We start from the raw sequence: 20,302 nt of genomic DNA, 5'->3' as shown, positions 1-20,302 counted from the left end.
GAATCCAGCCACCAGACAGACAGCTTAAAGTTTACTTTTAAGGGTGTAATGTGTATAATATTATGTCAGCACTATTTATTCCCACACCCAGGAGTCTGCAGTGTGTCCTCTCAAACAGCATCTCAGCAACTAATGTTTAAATTAGAGCAAACAGGAGTCAGTGGATGAGCCGAACTAGGCACCCCGCTTGGGGTTATTTTTAATTCTATTTCAAATGTTGTTTTTTTTCTCTGTCATACTGTTGGTATACTTCTACAGCCCTCTTTTACCTCCTTTGCTTCTTCACCTGCTGCGTCCATCTCTTTCATTTCAGTGATGCATCATGATTTACATTTTGGCCAGTGATGCAATGCAGCGCCTTTTTCAGCAAGAAAGGAAGATACACTGTATATAGTTTGTTTGTGTTTCTTGTAGGGATCATAGACTAAATCAAAAATAGTAACTTGCAAGAGTTTGACACCCATTTGAACTTACTTTACACAGTCTGAGATGGGATTAGGCCTTTGCACAGCACAGGCTTGTTTGGAAGTGTTAACAAAAGGACCCAATGTGCAGACAACACCGGCTGGCAGGTGGGTAGAAAAGCAGGGACTTTAATTTGACTTATGGTTGTACAAACAGAGGAAAAGCCAATAAAATAAAAACACAAACAGCTTTCCAAAAAGCAGGGAGGCAGCAGATAAATACATACAAGATTCAGTAACAGAGGGGGGAGGGGGAGATAGACTGAGCCTAAATACACACCAGGGAAAGAAGGGTAACAGCTACAGGTGAACTCAATTAATGAGGATGAGACAAAGAACAAAGGATGAAAATAAAGAGAAAGAGAGCCAAATGAGGAACCAACCTTAAAAATAAAACAGGAAGTAACGAGAAAGACAAAGAATATACTCATGCAGATAAAACACAGAGAGAGTGCATACCAAAAAGGAAAAAAAAAACCCCAAACAAAATCCTGAAAAACAAAATGGAAGAGAAAAGCTTTAAAAACGTGTCTTCTGTCACATATATTGTTACAGTGGTGGACGTTCAGGCTAAACATGGCCAGTCCTCGATACCAAATAAAGAGCGAATACATGCAGAAGCGATTTGCTCCTTGCACATCACTTTGAAGCTGCCAGCTGATCCAGGCAGACATTCCAGGCGCCGGTTTCCTAGGTGACCCACTAATGTGTTCACTTGCAGGTCATATGTCAATCAGCAGTATTCTTCACTCCAATTGGTAGTCTCGCCTGAAAGTTAACTGCAGCTCCCGCCCACTTTGAGTTGCCAGCATTTATTTCAGTTGCTTGAAGTTGCCAAATATCATTCACTTTGTATGGTCTGTGGTCACCACATTGCTGCAAATCGTTTACATGGAGCTCAGATTTCAGACTGCGACTACAACTCTTGGGTCTTGGCTCTGTAGCTACACGTCCATGAGACTGGATGTTCATAATACAATCATCCCTGGCACACAGCTCGGACTGTAGCCCCATCCACTGTCTGCCCAAATATTTTATTTCAGAAGGATGGGAGTAAAAAATAAGGATCAATTGATGCTTCAAAAAGGGGTGGTATAAGATATACAGTATAAATATGTTTTTGGACTGTGAACCATGCAAAAAGACTCTAATGGAGTCCTCGGCTGAAGTTATAGAGCTTGAAATGAGCAGAATAAGTCCTTTTAAGGATCATTATGAGCAAATTAATGAAGCGTTGTGGTGGTCAGACCAATACAATATGTAACAGTTGTAATGAATGTGTACTTCTATATTAAATGGTATGCTAAATTCTACTTCTACTTCTGATGTTTAAACTCATGTGCAGTACCACTTTTCAGAGAAGAGAAGTGGGGATATACTGGGAAACCACAGTGAAATGGAGATGTGAATAAAGTGTAAGCAATACTGAAATGTCTGATCCTACACAAGGAGTGTTTGAACTGTTTGACAGTCTTGTCATCAAAAACAGATTTCTGTCAATTACACCTGGGGTGCTTAGGGGGCAGCAGCCAGTTAAACTGCTAGGCTGATTAACACTGAAAATTACTGAATAACTAGAAGGGCACTTGGAGAGTGTAGTTTTCCACCAAGGCCAATGCACTCTTTGTACTTTATTTAAAATCAGAAAACGTTGGGACACTTTAAGGACACTTTAATTAGCAAATCTTATAAAACCATATTTTATTTACAATAGAACAAAGAAAACGTAACATTTTTAACTTGGGAAAATGCACTATTTAAGAAAAATATTAGCTCATATTGAAATTGATGATGGCAACATGTCTAAAAAATTGGGGCATGATCATGTTTATTATTCTGTAGCGTCCCTACTTCTCTTACGTGTCATGGTCCTGGGTCTCTGACCCAGAGGTTATGTTTGGACTCTAAGTTTTGGTGTATCATTATTATTCTGTTTTGATTATATAGTTTTGATGTTTTGAGCCTTTGATTTAGAGCTTCTCTGTCTTTTTGGCACAACATCATTCTACTTTAACTGCTGACTATAGAGCTGAAAATGATAGATCAATTATATGGTTTTGCTTCTTTTATCTCTTTGTGTGTGATAAGCCCCCAGTGCATGAGGATACACCAATAAGATTGGCTTTTCTGTGCTATTGTTCCCACCACTTAGGCTCAAATCAGTTTGAAGGTGCACAGTGATGTGAAATAATAACTCCCCTCATACGTCTTAAACCTTAAGCAATGAGCCTGTTTTGAAAATGTAAGGAGTAGAAAGTACAGATATATGTGTAAAAATGTCGGGGATAAACGTAAAAAGTCAGAAAAATAAATACTCAGTACAGATATGGGAAAATTCTACTTAAGTATAGTAAAGTATTTTTACTTCAGTATATTAGCCACTTTTCCACTAGTACGTACCAGGGTTATTATAGTTAACGAAAACGAACGAAATAACGAAAACTGAAATTGAAAAAACATTGTCGTTAATTGAAATAAATAAAAACTATAATTCAAAGGAAAAAACGGTAACTAATTAAAACTGAATTGTGAGTTAACAAAACTAACTGAAATTATCGATAAACTGATTTTAATTTACTATTTTTTTTTTTTAAGCCTTGTGGATTGACATGAAATCCTTTTTTCCGCTCTCCGAGTTTAAGCTGGGAGCGGGACAACTGTGTGAGTGTGTGCGCATGTGCGTGTGCTCACCGCGCTGGTCCGCAAAGTAATGGCTGCGGTCTGCCGAGAAAGCGGCAGAGTCCCGTATGGAGGCTCTTTGAGTACAAGAGCACAGATAGAATCGAAAGTCTTGTTGTGGATGATGAAAAATGTGCGGAACACTTCTCAGTCAGGAAAAACCAGCAACATCAAAGTCCAGCTGAGAAGTGCACAACAGAAACCGCTCTGATCCTACCAGGTAACCTGGCCTGGAGAAACGGGACTACTTGTCGGGTCCATGCAGCCCAGAACGTTGTGACTAAACTGTTGCGTCCTTGTGCGTTTTCGGCCACTTTATCAGTGAGAGAATAACAATCAGGACTAATAATCAAAGCATCAATATAAGGACTCACAACTGTCAGCAAATTCCTGGTAGGAGACTGCTGAAACTATCAGGATGGACGTGAAGGAATGAAGAAAGTGAAAATAACAAATATGTTTGCAGCCAAAAAACTGAGCACAAAGAGCGAGGACCAAAAAAGAAGTCCCAGCCTGCACCGCATATAAAACACCTGCACACGACCACAAGGTAATTAACACACACAGTCCAGCTACACAAGCATAAATGTGGACATGAGGTCGGCAACTTCCGTAGGTTATGTACAAAGACCCTGCAAGTTTAATTAGCGAGCATCTAACCAAGCTAGCTCCAAAACAGAAGCAGCTTCAGGTGGTGAGAACATCAGGATGCAGCTGGATTTGACCTTTGACCCTTTCAAAGAGTTTGTTTTTGTCAAACACCACATGTAGGCGTTATTAATCTGCTGCACTGAGGCTGAAGTTTATTGTGGAGTTTATTGTAGAATTTATTGAGTTTGGGAGTTCATGTTTTTCTTTGTTTCTCCCTGTTGATGTTCATGTGTGTCCTTAATATTACACATATTTAGCATGTCTTGTGAACAGCTGGTTGTTGAATATATTTCTTTAAACGGTATCTTTTGTCAAGTTTTCATTACACAATAGTTACTTTTGCGCCTTGAATCTTGCACCTGATCAGGTATGAAAATACTAAAACTAATACTGAAACTAACTGAAACTACCTAAAACTAAGCATGAAACCAAAAATAAAAACTAATAAAAATGAGAAAAACCACTCTGAAAACTAATTAAAACTAACTGAATTGGAGAAAAAAAAATTAAAAACTAAAACTAAACTATAATGTAAAATCCCAAACTATTATAACCCTGGTACCTACTCTGTTTGACTCAACTTGACTCAGTTTTCAGAGTTTCCCATTAGGTGGTTGTACCTGGTACCAGGTACTTTTTTAGTACCTACTCAGCCTACTCAGAGTTGAGCTGATGATGTGATGGCACCAGAATGCATGCCACCGATTGGCCAGGCAGTTACATCACTAGATGAGTCATGAGAGTAACTCCTTCACAAGAATCAAACTCGTTATTCTTGAAATCCGGCAATGAGGGACACACTAACCAACACAGATGTTTTTGTGCTAACGACAGAGGCTGTGTCCAAATTCAGGGGCCGCATCCTTCGAAGGACCCATCCTACGTAGACCGGGTCCTTTGCGGCCCAGGAAGACCGCAAAGGCCGGAAGTGAACGGCTGTGAAATTGGACGGTCCAGCCTTCATATCAGCGTCGCCCGGCGTAGTTCATGTTGCCTAGCAACCGTGACAGTGCGAAGCTCAGCTGTGAAAAAGCAGCTGATTAAACGGAGAACTAACTTTTTTCAAAATAAGCTGTTAAAAGAAGCATAACACATTTCAACATCAAGGAATACAGCTGAGTGAATGATTAATTTCCAACTATATTGAGACATTAATGTTGAATAAAACTATCCAGTTAGGATGCTTAAATTTAATTTCAGGCAAACCAATTTGCTGAGGAACAAATGAAACACTGAAATAAACCAAACATCAGCCATTAGAGAGCATCTGAGTGAGTTATATCTGTGCTTAACTTCCACTTAGTGGCGAAAACCAGCGGGGGTTTGAAAAGGATGTGCCGGCAGTCGGACGCTCTCTCCGGCTAAAGCGAGTCTCGATAGCCCGGTCAGCTGACAGCTAGCGAGATGAGCTGCTGGTAGAACAGCGGCAACGGACAGCTCCGAAAACGGCGGAGCACTTTTTGCAATTAAGTGATATATTGGTAAAACGAGCTGATATTTGAGGTTTACACATTTACATTCTCACCTGAAAACATCTTAAAAGTTTATTTTTTATCACAGAAACAGTCATTTTTCAAACTTTTTGGCCGCTATCCTCCATTGTTGTGTTTGAGTTTTGATGCGCAATGAATCATGGGATATGGTAGGCCACAAAGGATACACCGGACCCATCCTTCAAATTCGAGAAAAGAAGGATGCATTCGTCGACCGCATTTGGAGGAGCCTTCGAATTTGGACAGCCTTCGTCGCCTCGCTGTGACGTAATCGGCCTACAAATGCGGCCTTCGAAGGATGCGGCCCCTGAATTTGGACACAGCCAGAATCCAGAGGAAGTTCGATGGAGCAACTGCTTGTGTTTATGTCGCATACAAACAGCATCACAGGACCTTTGGGCTGCTTTGCTGAGGCGGTACTTAATTTTAATGAAAAAGTAAGGAAACCAAGTAGGTCGAGTAGAGTAGGTACTAGTGGCAAAAAGGCATTTGACTGCAGACAGGCCAGTTCAGCGCATGGACTCTTCTACCATGAAGCCATGCTGTTGTAATAGATGCACTCTGCAGTTTAATATTGTCTTCCCTGAAAAATATGTCATGTGAATGGAAGCATATATTTTTCTAAAACCTGTATATATTTTTCAGCATTGATGGTGCCAGTTCCACAGGCACTGATGTCATGCTGCCATCAAATTCAAAATGTGCTAATATCTTTCATAAAATGGTGCATATTTAAACATTTGATATGTTTTCTGTGTTCTATTGTGAATAAAATATGAGGTTACGATAATCATTGCATTCTGTTTTATTTAGATTTTTACTCAGCATCCCAGCTTTTTTGGAACTGGGTTAGTAATCTGGAGCTGCAGCTCTGAATTGAGTTTGGTGAAGCTGGTAGTTTTTGTGTAATCTTACTGACAGATCTCATCTACCTCCATCTCATGTTTCTTATCGCTGAAGGCAAAATCATTTTCAGGCAGCACTGTTTACAAAGTGAGAGTCTTATCATTTAAACAAGCAACACTAATAGCCTAGTTTGTAATAAAAAAAAAAAAGTTTGAGATCTACTTTAAATTGTAATGGGTTTGCTTAGTTATTATTACAGTATAGAGATGGCTCTAATATAAGGCTTAAGGACACTTTATTTGAGTATCTAAACTCCAGTCATTGAAGGATAAAGTAGGTGTGACTATGGAGTCAACCTCATTCTGTATCGCCCATATCACAAAAAAAAAAGGAATAAAAGAAAAAATTAGTTCAAAATAACAGTGAGAAAAATATCATTCGGTCCTCTGGCTCTCCTGGAGTGATCTGATGAGTCTGTATAATAAGAAGACAGACTGCAGATGAAATAGCTCAGGGTTATCGTGGAATATCAATCTGTTTCCGGTAACATCTAATGAGTGCAAAAGCTGTAATTTTATCTCTTATCACATGAAAAAAAAAAGAAAAATCAGCGCATTGTTATTTAAACAGCTTGATGATGTTTTGGAAACTGATGATAATGATAATAAGACAGCTGAGCTCTCATGCAGGTACAGTATGAATGCTCCGAAATCACAGCACTGCACTCGCTGCTTCTCATTAACAGAGTGTGGGGTGAGGGTAGATTTATGAATTGATTTGCATATAAGCAAAACATGCTGGTTGAAAAAAAAATACATCAAATATTCAAAAGCATTTTTTTTTTCAGTCCTTCATTGTGCCAGTCTTGATTGAGACCAATTTACTCATGAGCAGGAATCACATTGACATGACCTTAAATTATAATGAAACGGAACAACACGGCTTCAGAACAACTGTAGTCAAAGGAGAGCCTGTTTAGGATTGTGTGAGTAAAAGAAGAGACAAACAACCACATAAGTTAATTTGACTGCTTATTTTTTATTTTGTTTTCCTTTGCTGCTTGGTTAAATTTATGGTTTAAATAAGTTCAGCCCTTGTGTCCAAACTCCAATTTCTAGATTACCTCAGGGTCTCAAACATATGTGGTGCTGTTTCACTAGTTTCAAGTCATGCTGACTGCCAAGGTACAATTTATATCCATGTACAATTAAACAAATAGACTAATTTGCACTGAGACAGTAGAAAAATATACTTTTCATAATTTACATAAATGAAAGCAACACAAATACAGATGTAAGGAATAAAAATGTCTCCTTAAGACCAATTTATACTTAATTGGCCTTTATGTTTAAGTGATTCTAACTTTACATACAGATACCAGTGATTTTAAACCAGAACTTTACATTTCTATGACATATAGGCGAAAAATGATGAAGTCCCACAGTTCATGTAGAAGTGGAAGATGTAAAGAAAATTTCTGTGACCAGAGAGATGTCTACATTACAAAACCAACATCCCGCAAGCACATTCATGCCTCATAACAGTCAGAAAATAAGACAGAAATGTCTTATTTACAGAAACTGTAATCTGGCATTGGCTATCATATTATCCAAAACATTCATTTCAACCACAGAAGAGCAGAGAAAATGTTTTATTAATCAAGTCTAGATTGGACTGCACACGTGTGACTTTACCAACGTCATTACCTTGTGTAATTGTTTTCAGTTTCAGGATTTGCCTAGAAAGCCTCTCCCCACAGTTTGGATATTTAATTTAAATGAGACATAAGGTGCTTCTTTAGCTGTGTCAGTTGTCTGAAGACATTTTTATTACAGTTTTCTTATTTATGTAAACAGACGTGCATCAGCACTTTTTTTTTTCTCTCTTTTCTTTTTAAAATTAAAAAAAAATAATTTTAGGCACACTTTACAATAGATGGCACGTCTAGGAGCTCTAATGCTTGGCTCCATATGGATGAATAGGGGCTGTTTGCCATGTGTTGCCTGTACAGAGAAAACTGCTGATGAAGTGACAGTGCCAACCTCCCGCTACCTATAAATCAAATAAACTTTCCCCAACATCTGGAGTGGCATGCAAATAAAATGATCAATATTCTGCACAGTGTGCCATGTGGGCCTGAACAACACCTTCCAGAGTAATCAATATCCCATGCACCCACCCAAAGTCCTAAAAATTCCTCCATGTTTCCTGTCAAATAAAAACACGGTGAATAAAAACTTTGCGAGAAGCTGTAGCAATGTTTCTTTCCCAAATGACAGCTGGGATGCTCAGAACCGATTTCCTGAGCACCTTTGGTTAATTATGGTGGCATACAGTATACTGCACATAAAACTTTCATATGCAGGAGTGTGGGTTATTCCCTGGGAGCTACATAGTGTAGCTACTCTCTTACTTTCTTTACTTTTTATTCTTTATTATTTATCTGGCTGCTGTGATCTGACTTTTCTTTTACAGCCAGCTAGTCAAGAGATTCTGCACAGAATTAATGGAGAATCTTTGAAAGCTAAAGTTACTTCATGTAAGAATTAAATATAATGTCCTCAGTAGCGAATTGATTTATGGTAAACTATTATACAGTAAGATGTGGGCAACACCTTCAACCTCTGGACGACCACTTTCAATCGCAAGGCGACTGCACGGTTCACCTGGCGGGAGGTAAACTGTCTCCTAGCAACCATTTCAAAGGCAACAAGGCGACAGGTTCATTGCACATGGTAGCAATAATTTTGGTCACGCTGTAGTCTCCGGTCACTTTTCCCTAGTGTGGCTGTTGCTTTGATCCCACAACATGTAGTCAAAGGAGCTTTCAGTGCAAGTTAAACAAGCCGTCCTTAGGCTGTAAAAAAACAAACAAGTCTACGAGGGAGATGGTGGGAAAATTAGAAGTGGCTTAATCAGCAGATTTGGTCATTGGAACCCACATGTGGAGAGCCACATTTCCAGGAGACAACAGTGGTGGATGAAGGGTCCTTTACCTTGCAGATTAAAAACAAACAAACAAACAAAAACTTCAGAGTATCTAACCAAGTGAAGAAGAATCTCTCAGACCATTATCTAAGGCTTCATGCAAGCAAATATAGTAGGTTCGACACGAGGTGCAGACCATTAACGAAGAAAGAAAAATCCAAACCAATTTAGAACAGCATTCTTTTGATAGATGAAAACGGCCTGTAACAGAATGGTAGGAAGAAAATCGTAGGAACAAAGCTTGGAACTGCTCATGTGCTCATTGCACACTTATCTGTAATGTATGGGCCTGGCACTGGGTCACTAGTATTTATCAATAATGTGACAGGAGCAACCACCTGATGAAAAGTGTGAAGCACTATAGTGTCCGCTCAGATCCAGCAGTCAGTAATCAACAACTGAAGGCAGTTGCACTAAAATCCTTGTCTCAACAGTTCCAGACTGAACTCAGTTCAGCAGAAGATCAGCAGAGCTCTAGATTCCAGACTTAGACTGAAGTCACAAAAATTAAGTCACAAAAATTAACATGGCTCACGTTATACTTGCTTGATTACAATCTGCCTGGTTGTTAATATTTTATGACCCTGCATTCTCATATTTCAACAGTTCCTTTGGTGCCGTAACCATAAAATGATGGACAAACTAATGCCCATGTTGGACACTAATAATAAATGTATAATAATCCTAGTCACTGTGCAGGTCATAAATGCTAAGCATTTTCTCACATAGTGCCGGAGCAGCTGTGGTCCTTTTAAAATGACTTCATCGTCACCTCCTCTGCTTCTGCCAGAATCAGTGTGTCATAAACTTTTGATTTCAGATTTACAGCCCGCAGCGCCGGGAAGGAGCTGAACAGATGTCTGCCAAAGATGCCAGTGTGCGCCTGCAAGAGCGTTCTGTGTTTCAGGCATCGTGCTGGTGACACCCTGCATGATGTGAACAGAAAAGGTGAGCGGTTGACCATGAAAAGAGGGATGGATGCTTACTAATAAAATAATGAGTGTGTGTGTCACTTTATGACGGTAATCATTGTTCTAAAAAATGCACCCAGCAGTAAAAGCAGCACGGGATGGAAATCAACACTGTGACAGAGTAAAAGGTGAGCCCAGGGTGACATCTGCGATGGCTGACAGGACAAGCTGAAGAGCTGCTGTCACTGCTGAGAGTTGAAAGAGCCAGGTAACATATATATACTCAGGGAGACAGAGAAGACAGGTGTAGTGACAAAAGGTACAACTGCAGGGTCCTCTGTTGTTTGACGATAAGATGTCAGCACAATGAAGAGGAAGAAAAAACACAAGTACAAGAGTAAAGTATGAAGGGCTGGTGTGATGAGTGGAAGAATAATGGAGAAAAGCAGACAGATTGATGATTAATGAGTAGAGAGATGGGGTGCTTTTGGATGGATGGGGAATATAGATATGGATAGTTGGAGAGTGACTGAGAGATGACAGAACAAAAGTGATGGAAAGAAAAAAGGAGGAATGTGGGAGTAGAATAAAGGACAGATGGGAAATGCATGAACAAAGAGACCGTGATGAATGAGAAATTGAGAGACTGATGATTCTGTAGGTGCTTTAAGAGGAAATAAAAGTGGAATGAAGATAGGAAGTGTCATATTACCAGAATGAGTGGAGTCAGAAGCAAGACCCTTAGAGACCAGTGCAAATTTGGCAAGATTTGCTGGTAGGTGAAAGCTGTAGGAAGGTGAGTTTCAGGTAAATGGAAACAAGAGGGTTACAAGTAAGTTTTTCCTTGGTAGATAAAACAACTCAGTAAATCTTTGCAGTCTTGCTCTGGGTCTAACCAGGGATCAAACCAGAGAGGGGAACTAGGAGAGGGAAAAAAGAGAATGAAGGTCAGAAGACACATGGCAGGTTGTATACTGTGGTTTAGCCTGATTACCACCACACGGGCAACAACAGTCTGGCAGAGAATGGAGGTTTCAGTCAGTCTTTAAGTCCAGAGACATTGTAACAGTCGTAATTGTGTGCACTGCAAAAACTACCTGTCTAAATATAAGGAAAAAACTACTTAATTTGGAAAGATTCAGACTATAATCAAGTTAAATATTCTGCCAGTGGATTGAGATAATTACACTTGATAAGATTTCTTGAAATAAGACAAAATATCTAGTCTTTAGACAAGTGAGAAATAACTTAAAACAAGTTGTTTAACACTCATTTCAAGTGCTTTATCAAGTCAAATAAACTCAAAACTAGCCTGCCAATGCTTCTTTCAGTGTTTTTTTCTTTCTCACTTTGAGAGAAAAACTCTTAAAACAAGAGGAACTAACAGCTGTTCTTCTGAATTCAAGAATTGCTAATTCTACATATTCTGTCTTAAAATAAGAAAGCATTTACACTAAATGAATCCAAAAACACAGTACAATACACAACAGCCTTTATTTAAATTGCTTCTCCAAATAGCAACAATAGTATACAGCATTGCACACATGAATGTGCAAAACAAACCCACACAGAAATGATAATGTTGAGGTTGTAATGCAAGTAATGCTATACATTATACATGGTGTCATTGAACTAATAGTAACTTTCAATTACAACTAAAAACTGGTAAAGTTAATTAACTCTAATCAACATTTAAAGCTACTGAAACTCACATTATAAAGCAGAACATTTGAAGAACAGAAGATGTGTTTGTATTAGATAAACAAAAATGAAGAATTTAAATGTCTTTTTACAGCTCTTATGTTAGGTTAAAACTTTCCAACACAGACATGAAAGTCGTGTACCTGTACAACTCTACTCCTGAATAAAAGCCTTCCACTCTGCCATGGCTTTTTTGTATGAGCTTGTGGTGTCTCGCTCATGGATACTGTCCTTTAACACTTCAGTCTGAATGACAGACAGAAGGGTTGCCACACACTTTGGATATGTGAGATGCAAGGTGTAGTAGTATGCCATCAGATACAGCAAACCTTGACGGAGGTCTTCTTCAGCAAATGTGGTGATGGGTGTGGTTCCAATTGCCATAATACAGTGGGACCCATCAAAGAGCAAAACAGGGCTGAAGAGAGATCTCCTCTGAAGGTAGATGGCTGGATCTTCTGTTGGCTAAAGAAAAAAGGACAAAACAGAGAAGAGAGACATTAAAAAACTAGCTGAGCAGTCAAACTACTGAGACACTATTATGTATATATGTATATATATATATGAATGATCACAATCATAGAATACACGTGGTACAGCTCATCTTCATATCATTTTGTTTCTTTAGTTTGAAAAATGCCCTACAGAAAATGTCAAATATGCCTGCCAATGAAATAATTATGACAAGATTAACTTGTGTCTTAGTCACTGTTAGTAGTCATTCTCTACATACTTTGGGAAATGACAGAGATACTGCACCTGTAATGTTTTAAATCTGTTATTACTTCCAGTTTGTTTTGTGAATTTTTATGATTTTAATGAATTTTAGTTTAATTAGTTCTTTTTAATCAATTTATTAGTGTTTCCTGTAGACATTGGTCTGTATTTGTATTTTGGCAGGCCACGCTGTCCTCTGACCAACATAGTGCTGCAGAAATTTCAGTATCAATTTTCAAATGTAAATTCTATTATTTTTAGGAGCAGAGATGCTTAAAAAGGACCAAATAAATTGCCAAAATGTACAGTGAAAGCCCTTGCAGACATACATTGCCTACTTTCCTTCGGGATCAATAAAGTATCTATATATTAACTGATAACAATATGAACAAACTCTGACCTGAAGGACATGAAGCAATGCCTCACTGGCATGTCCCAGCTTCTTGGGTGGCGCAGTTGGTGAGGGGAAGAGTGTGGGGAGTGCCCTAAACAGGGCGATGTTGCATTCCACTGGAACAAAATAAATCAATGTTTAGTTCAATCCTAAATGATCTAAATTTGAGTGGCAACTTAATCTTGATACCACAGAAAATTAGGTGTCACCATGAACAGTACTGTTGTTCCAGTTTTATTTAATCAGCACTATCATACACAATCATATACATATTTATGTCTCTGAAAACAGCTACATGATGTATTAAAGATAGCACAATGACTAACCTCTATTTTGGTTCATCGGTGGCTTTAACACCTTCTTCCAAAGACCATAAAACTGAACCATGGAGCAGAAGTCCTCCCATCTTGCCTTTACTTCAGTTATGAATTTGTTGTTGTTCTTATCCAGGATCCGCCGTAGCTCATCCATCACCTATAGTGCAAGTAAATGTTAAAACCTGCACCAGTGCTTGCTTTATAAGAAAGCCACGATGAAAAGTAAGTCACTTACATTGTGAAGCTCCTTGAAACATGGATATGCCTCTAGAATCTTTGTTGGCCTATCTTCTTCTTTCAGAACATCACTGTCAATGAAGGCTCTTCTTGATTGAAACTCAAGGTCAAGAATTTGGCAAACAGCATCTCGGTTGGGTTTTGGCTTCTTATACAGGTCCTGCAGAGTCTTGTAATGCCTGGCCTGTGTTGCTAGACTATCCATGTTGACTAAAGGGGAAAATACAGAATCAGTAACTGGATCCAACATATCAATCTAAATGATACTATGTGTTTTAGCCAGCAAGCCTAACATTGTGTGTTATATATTTATGATGGTTATTCTACAGAAAGTCAAATACATGAATATTGAAAAATCACATCCTGTCACAACAGATCAAAACCTAATCAAGTTTAAATTTAAAGTGTAATATATCAAGACATCCCAATCTATCAAAGTCATCCAGCCTTCACGTCCATCATTATTGCCATAATTAGAATTTGTCAATTACCTGAACTGTCGCCATCAGAACTGCTCACTGGTGGCAAAAGAATCGTTGATCCGACACTTGAATCTGCATCATCATCTTCTCCCTGGTCACTTGGTGAGAACTCAATGTGGCGCCTTTTTTTGAATGGCCCCTCTCTGGTGTGGGACCCTGCCTCTTTCGAGGGGACTTAATATTCAGGATCCTCTTCTGAAGATAACTGTACATGCTCGTCTATGGTGAATAAGATGTTGAAAGAAAAAAAGAAACGTAATATCATGTATATAATTTCAGAAGTCTGAAATAAATGTGAAAAAAATTTAATCACATACATATTTGGCAGGTAAGTCATTATCCTGTAGCATGGGATAATACTCCACTAGTTTCTTAGCCATGGCAGTAACATCGTACTTGGACGGGTATCGTAACTCCTCTCCTTGTCGATTTGCTCTCAAGATTGAAATCATGCTGGTGACAGTGTTTCTCACCAGCCTGCATCTCAGCTCTTTGGACATGGCAGCTTCTCCCTCTCTACCAGTGCAGGCCATCTCAAAATAGTGTTTCCGAGCTAGTTCCAGCTCACCATCTGTATAGAGCACATATTCAGGAGGACTGGGAAGCTGTAGAGTCTTCTCTGGGGTTTTCTTTACCAAAGGAGTGGATGTCTGGGGAGATGGAGGTGTTCCTTTAGGTGAAGACCTAGTTCCTGCTTCACCAGGGCCAGCTTTGTCTGGTAAGGTGGAATAGTCCTCCTAAGAAAATAATTCAAAACATAAATATTGTAGGTGTTACAAACAAAACTGCACTACACGTTTTTAGATCAAAGGCAGCAAAAACTTGCCTCTTTGTGAAGATGAGCCCACAACTGTTTCCTCCTGAGAAAGTTTTCTGGACCAGGAAAAAGATCTCTTAAATCATCACGACTGAGGGTGTGGATTAAAACCTCATCTATGTTGGCAGCTGTAAAGAGAGGTCAAATAGTAATAAACCTTTTAGAGTTGAAAAACTTGGACCTTATAAATTTAATGGTATTCAACTTGACAGGGCAAATAAAATCCAAATTGTCCTCTTACTGTTTCATCTCCCAGCTACAAATAAATATACATAGAATAAAATTTTGACATTTGGGTGTTTTGAGATTACATAAATAGTTAAAATTCAAATTTGAAACCAATGTCAGCATGGACAACTTTATTTTATTAAAGACACTTAAACTTGACATACCATTTAGAACTGATACTGTAACATCATCTAGTCCATCCATGATTTCCGTGTGTCTTCCTTTTAATTGCGCCTTTATCTGAGGGCATGAAAAAAAACACGACATTAAGCCAAGGCTCAAAAAATCATGCTCAAAAGTATGTCAGACCATTCAAACAGTACAACACCTTATGGACTTTTCAAATACAACACATGTATTTTCCTTCTGTATACAGTGGACCCAGAGTGATTGACAGGAGCCTCAACTAGTGCAGAAACTAAACTCTCAGCATTTTCCTCCACAGCCTGCATAGGTCCCTCAGCTAAGACATGCACACCTGCCTCTGATCTGCATCTGCTGTTCCTACGTTCATTAGTACCAAGTCTGTCTGCATGTCCTGCTAATTACATCAAACATGTACATATTTTATGTGGAAAATTATATTCAAACTTTTAACACCATTGGTTAGTCATGGTAAACAAAAAAAAAAAACTTAGCGCATTGTAACGTAAATTGCAGGACCAAACCTGTTAGCTAATATTAGCTAAGCAAGCTTAGCTAGCTGGCTTTTAGGCTACAGTGGCAAAAAACTTGTGGACGTATTATGAGAACTGATAGTCCATCCATGGGTAAACTGAATGCTGGACCAGGCTGCTGTTTTCCCAGTAGTACAAAATTTTTAAATCAAATGCTGTAAAAGTTCTCCTTACCCCAGCAGAATCCAGTCCAAGCCTGCTTCTTCGCTCCCCTTCAAACGGTTACAGGACAGACGTGACCATATGAGGGCAGTCAGGGGGGAGTAGGTGCAGACCATAATAATGTTTCTAAAACTTGTAAAGTAATAACAGTCATAATAGGGGGATATTATAACTATAAATTACATTTTAATTATTACTCCTGTTGTGGTCCCTTACTGAATCACAATAACTAGAGTTTAAACTAGATTTAATGAGAGTTTTGATGTAACCGACCCCCCTCCATATTTGGTAATGACCTGCAGCGCCTGTATGAGCCCGCCAACAACAGCTCAAAAGTGATGTGAAGCAGTAAGGTATTTGTTTCTGCTCTTGCTTCTTAGACTGAACGTTTTGTCTACTTTCTTCTGCTACATTTAAATTTCTAATAGAGGTTTACGAACGTGTGTTGTAGTGCTAGCATGACTTGATTTTGCCGTGAGTGAAGATTTTCATTAGGCTAAGAATAGACTGTCTGCATTCAGCTAGCTGCCCTGTTTTTTCTTTTTGGCGGTTTAACATGGCCTGTTGGAGGTGTATGATTTGCTTTGTTTTTGTTGCCTTAACATTGAAGTCTCTCTTAAGCCATATTAACAAAACACATAGCCGCAGTCCAAACTTCCGAGTCATATGCGGAATAGATGGTTGTACAGAGGAATACAGAGTCTTTAACTCTTTTTACTACCATATCAGACGCACTCATGCTCTGTATCTTGCGACTGGGAACCCTCCTACCCAGTGGATGACAGCAGCATCATCTGACTTATCACATGCTGCAGGTGAACATTTTGATATACCAGTTTTTTCTGACTGTGCCACTAAAACACAAGGAATGCAAAGGACCGACAGTGAGGTCAACATACCTGTCATTCCAAATGAAATGTCAAGTCCGGAGCTTGAGGATTTCCAGACTCCAAATACTGATAATCAGGTAAGATGCAATGTTTGCTAATGAAAATGTTTAACAGTTAACATTCAGGTGTTTATATTATTTTTTTAATGTATATTAACACAACATATCTACAGGAAGGAGCTGCTACAGCAAGTGAAAATCTCGTCAGATGTGCAGCTGCATTTACCATCAGTGTCCGGGAAAGATGTCACCTATCCCAGGTATTGCACAAACCTAAGTGTTAGGGAAATAAAATATATATTGAATATATGTATGTGTGTCTGCATTTAAGTATGCGTTTTACCACAGTCATAATTTGCTTATAAAGACTTGAAAATTGGTCCTTGATAGAGTTTGAAAAGTGCTTGAATAAGACTGGGAAAAGGTCTTGAAAGCATGTAAACTTACAATTCTAATTCTATGGACCATTTTATAATTCCACTGTCAGAGCTACAACAGTGTCATATTTTGTGACAAGGATACACACAAACTTTTTGGCTCTGGGGCCACATTGACTTTTTGAAATTTGACAGACGGGCCGGGCCAGCACCAGATGGATACATATTTAACATAAACATATAAAAAAGCATTACAGTGTTAATACTTAGATTTGCATTTAGTGGGAACAGTGTTGTTTTTAAGTAATGAGAACACGCACGTGTGAAAAGAGGTCAAAAGGGTGCAGGAACAAGAGCAAAAAGAAAGTCTGCACACCAGAGAAGTGTAATTCTGACTTTTGAATTCTGAGCAAGAACTGGACAGAGATCATTTTGGTATGAAATCCTATTCAGAATGTTCTTAAGAAGTGTAATGCTAGTCTCATATTGAACAAACTGTATATAGCTCATATTTCTTTGTTGTTTTTGTTTCAGAGGGGTGTCAACAGTATTGTCTCTGGAGTCCAGCAGTATCAAACTGCTCTTCTCAGTACCATGAAGGACACCATGAAGTCGCTCTTTCAAAGACATTCAGACAATATGGAGCAGCTACAAGAGGCAGTATTGGCAGAACTGGAAAATTTTCAAGATCCTTTCTCCATGATGGCTTCCACATACATTCAGGACAGCACAATCCAGAGGCTTTTTAACCCAGTCATACCAGAGGAGGTAGTTATGTCTCAAAAGGTTTGCAGAGTTAACAAAGGACAGTCAAGAGTAATTGCCATCAAAAACAGAAGTTTTTACTATATACCCCTTATTAGGAGCCTTGAACAGTTGTTGTCCAATTCCAGGATTTTTGCCATGATCAACACCGCACCTCAGAGTTGCCACAAAGATGGGTTTTTGTATGACATTATTGATGGGAGCATTTATAAATCCCATCCACTGTTTTCAAAAGAACCTTCTGCTTTACAGATAATTTTGTATGCTGATGAAATAGAGATATGCAATCCTCTTGGGTCACATGCTTCAGTAAATAAATTATTCATGTTTTATTATACTTTAGGAAACATAGACCCCAAGTTTAGGTCAAAGCTTGCTGCAATCAGACTCCTTGCTATAGCAAAAGCTGATGATATTGACAAATGTGGTGTTGATTTTGTATTACAAAGGATTAATGAAGACTTAAAGTTGCTCTATAATGGTGTCAAAATCCAAACACAGAGTGGTAGCATGGATTTATTTGGTGCTGTAGTTTCGGTCTGTGGTGACACACTTGCCCAACATGAGCTTGCTGGTTTCAAGGAAGGAGTTGGTTTTGCATATAGTAAGTGTAGGCATTGTGAATGTACCTTTGATGAAATGCAAATTAATTTTAATGAACTAAGTTTTACTAAAAGGACAATGAAAAAACATATTAAGCAGTGCTGTGAAATAGAAAAGGCTTGCACAGACTTCTTGAAATCATCTCTCAAAACCACCTATGGTATAAACAGAAGAAGCAAGCTGATTGATTTCCCAGCCTTTGACCTCATTCAACAAACACCACAGGATATAATGCACATCATTCTTGAGGGTGTTGCACCCATGGAAATTAAGTGTGTGCTAAAACACCTTGTTCTCTCTGGACAGATGGAGTTGGATGTGTTCAATTCTGCCATGCAGAGTTTTCCTTTGTCACCAGTAGACATACGTGACAAACCCTGCCCTATCAGTGTCACTACCTTGGCATCTAATGACAATAAACTGAAACAGTCCTCGGGGCAAATGCTGATACTGTTGAAGATCATGCCTTTTCTGCTCAACAGTATAGAGAAAAATGAATATGTTCAGTTTGTTTTGGACTTAATTAAGATTGTTCAGATACTCTTTGCCCCTATTTTATCTGTACAAAGTGTGTTCAGACTGAAGAATATGATTGAACAGCATTTGAAACAGTTTAAGAAACTTTTTCCTGAGAATAATATAATACCTAAGCAACATTACCTGTTGCATCTCCCTGCTCAGATTCTTCATCTGGGGCCTGTGATAAGGCACATGTGTATGAGATTCGAATCAAAGCACTGTTTTTTTAAACAATGGGCATCTAAATTGAACTTCAGAAATGTCTGTAAGTCACTTGTGAACCATAATCAGCTTTCTGAATGCTGTCAAAATGAATTGGGCACTGAGCATCCAATATTTGTACATGAGAAGGAATTGGGTCCTGTCTCTGAAGTGAAAAATCCTGAGTATATTGCAGCAAAGATAAGAGATTTTTTGGGGATAGGTGGCATACAACATGGAGTCAAAGTAAAATGGCTTATTCTCAATGGGAACAAGTACATAAGTGAAAAGTCTCTAATAATCACCAGTGTGAGTGACACAGTTCCTGTTTTTGGACTTATTAAAAACATTTTTGTGGTAGACAGTTCATTATACTGTTTTGAATACCAGCTTTATGAGACTGTGGGCTTTAATACAGATTTTTTAGCATATAAAATTGTAGTTCCTAATCTCGCCCAAGCAACAGAGTTTATAGATGCTGAAAAGCTAGTTGATCCTACATCATATTATCCAGTCAGTTTCAAATGCAGTATGTATGTTCTGACAAAATATAACCTTGATGATGTCATTGCACTTAAAAGTTGAAATGAAACAGGGGAAGATGTGCTGTGATTTATTGCCTATGTTGTGGCTGTGGATTCGTACTACATAAAATGTTACACTGCAGCTTTGTAAATATTGTAAATAAATGTGTTAATGATGGGCCAACAAAAGCCTAAGCGACTTATTACTGAGAGGCCTTAAAATAAGCTTTCGCATCTAAAAATGGTTGTGAAATATACAATGTGACCTCAAACAGTGTCTCAGTGATATAATTTAGCCTAAAATGCATGTAAAGTAACTAGTTTAAGGATTTAGTAACTAAGTAAGAAATAAAAGTAATATATTCTAAAAACAAGTTTTATAATCTTACACATTCAGCTCCTGCTTAGTATATCACTCTCAAAACAAGATCAAAAATACTTTTTGGCTCAATGTAAGATTATTAGACTTAGATAGACTGTCAGTTTTTGCAGTGTGGTGTCTCTTCACGACAGCCTTAAGCTATTGTTAGTGATGTCACAAGTATGCACCACTGCTCCTCTGTAGAGAGCGTGGGAGAAATGTTTTGGCAGATGGACAAATGGACCGAGGCGGATCTATAGTTTTATCTCCCTAATGCTTAGTAACGTCACAGGTTGTAT

The 20,302-nt window shown here is 38.5% G+C and overlaps 2 protein-coding genes and 1 long non-coding RNA gene across 5 annotated transcripts; 1 reads left to right on the top strand and 2 right to left on the bottom strand.

The window, feature by feature from the left end:
- Positions 1-11,527: 11,527 nt before the first annotated feature.
- LOC115792408 (uncharacterized) lies at positions 11,528-14,099 on the bottom strand. Its single transcript, XM_030746930.1, has 5 exons — positions 13,890-14,099; positions 13,397-13,608; positions 13,171-13,318; positions 12,851-12,960; positions 11,528-12,198 (listed from the first exon to the last, which is right to left on the bottom strand). The coding sequence occupies exons 2-5, from the start codon at positions 13,601-13,603 to the stop codon at positions 11,887-11,889; spliced, it is 777 nt and encodes a 258-aa protein (XP_030602790.1). The 5' UTR covers positions 13,604-13,608; positions 13,890-14,099; the 3' UTR covers positions 11,528-11,886.
- Positions 14,100-14,705: 606 nt separating this feature from the next.
- Positions 14,706-15,812, bottom strand: LOC115792409 (uncharacterized). Of its 2 annotated transcripts, none has more exons than XR_004021026.1 (3): positions 15,777-15,812; positions 15,090-15,165; positions 14,706-14,825 (listed from the first exon to the last, which is right to left on the bottom strand). It is a non-coding gene; the product is annotated as an uncharacterized LOC115792409 (long non-coding RNA). The 2 variants fall into 2 exon arrangements; XR_004021027.1 differs by lacking the exon at positions 15,777-15,812 and adding an exon at positions 15,254-15,529.
- Positions 15,813-15,875: 63 nt separating this feature from the next.
- On the top strand, positions 15,876-20,058 carry LOC115791581 (uncharacterized). Of its 2 annotated transcripts, XM_030745702.1 has the most exons (4): positions 15,877-16,117; positions 16,631-16,731; positions 16,827-16,913; positions 17,565-20,058. In XM_030745702.1, exons 2-4 carry the CDS (start codon positions 16,633-16,635, stop codon positions 19,701-19,703), a joined length of 2,325 nt encoding a protein of 774 aa, XP_030601562.1. In that variant the 5' UTR covers positions 15,877-16,117; positions 16,631-16,632; the 3' UTR covers positions 19,704-20,058. The 2 variants fall into 2 exon arrangements, with proteins under 2 accessions (XP_030601561.1, XP_030601562.1); XM_030745701.1 differs by having other exon boundaries at positions 15,876-16,731.
- The last annotated feature ends 244 nt before the right edge of the window (positions 20,059-20,302 follow it).

The sequence above is a fragment of the Archocentrus centrarchus genome, chromosome 14, assembly GCF_007364275.1.
Source record: "Archocentrus centrarchus isolate MPI-CPG fArcCen1 chromosome 14, fArcCen1, whole genome shotgun sequence".
In the NCBI taxonomy this organism is placed as follows: domain Eukaryota; kingdom Metazoa; phylum Chordata; class Actinopteri; order Cichliformes; family Cichlidae; genus Archocentrus; species Archocentrus centrarchus.
Note: the sequence above shows the minus strand (reverse complement) of the source record. Positions and strands in the feature narration are given on the sequence as shown.

What these genes read in the sequence shown, in the direction of transcription:
- LOC115792408 (XM_030746930.1), bottom strand. Translation starts at nt 13,603, where the DNA reads ATGGATAGTCTAGCAACACAGGCCAGGCATTACAAGACTCTGCAGGAC. An exon ending in ACCGATGAACCAAAATAGAG is followed by an intron (nt 12,961 to 13,170) that starts GTTAGTCATTGT and finishes ATTTTGTTCCAG; the next exon opens with TGGAATGCAACATCGCCCTG. An exon ending in CATTGCTTCATGTCCTTCAG is followed by an intron (nt 12,199 to 12,850) that starts GTCAGAGTTTGT and finishes TTTTTTCTTTAG; the next exon opens with CCAACAGAAGATCCAGCCAT.
- LOC115791581 (XM_030745701.1), top strand. Translation starts at nt 16,321, where the DNA reads ATGGCCTGTTGGAGGTGTATGATTTGCTTTGTTTTTGTTGCCTTAACA. An exon ending in CTCCAAATACTGATAATCAG is followed by an intron (nt 16,732 to 16,826) that starts GTAAGATGCAAT and finishes ACATATCTACAG; the next exon opens with GAAGGAGCTGCTACAGCAAG. An exon ending in AAAGATGTCACCTATCCCAG is followed by an intron (nt 16,914 to 17,564) that starts GTATTGCACAAA and finishes TTTTTGTTTCAG; the next exon opens with AGGGGTGTCAACAGTATTGT.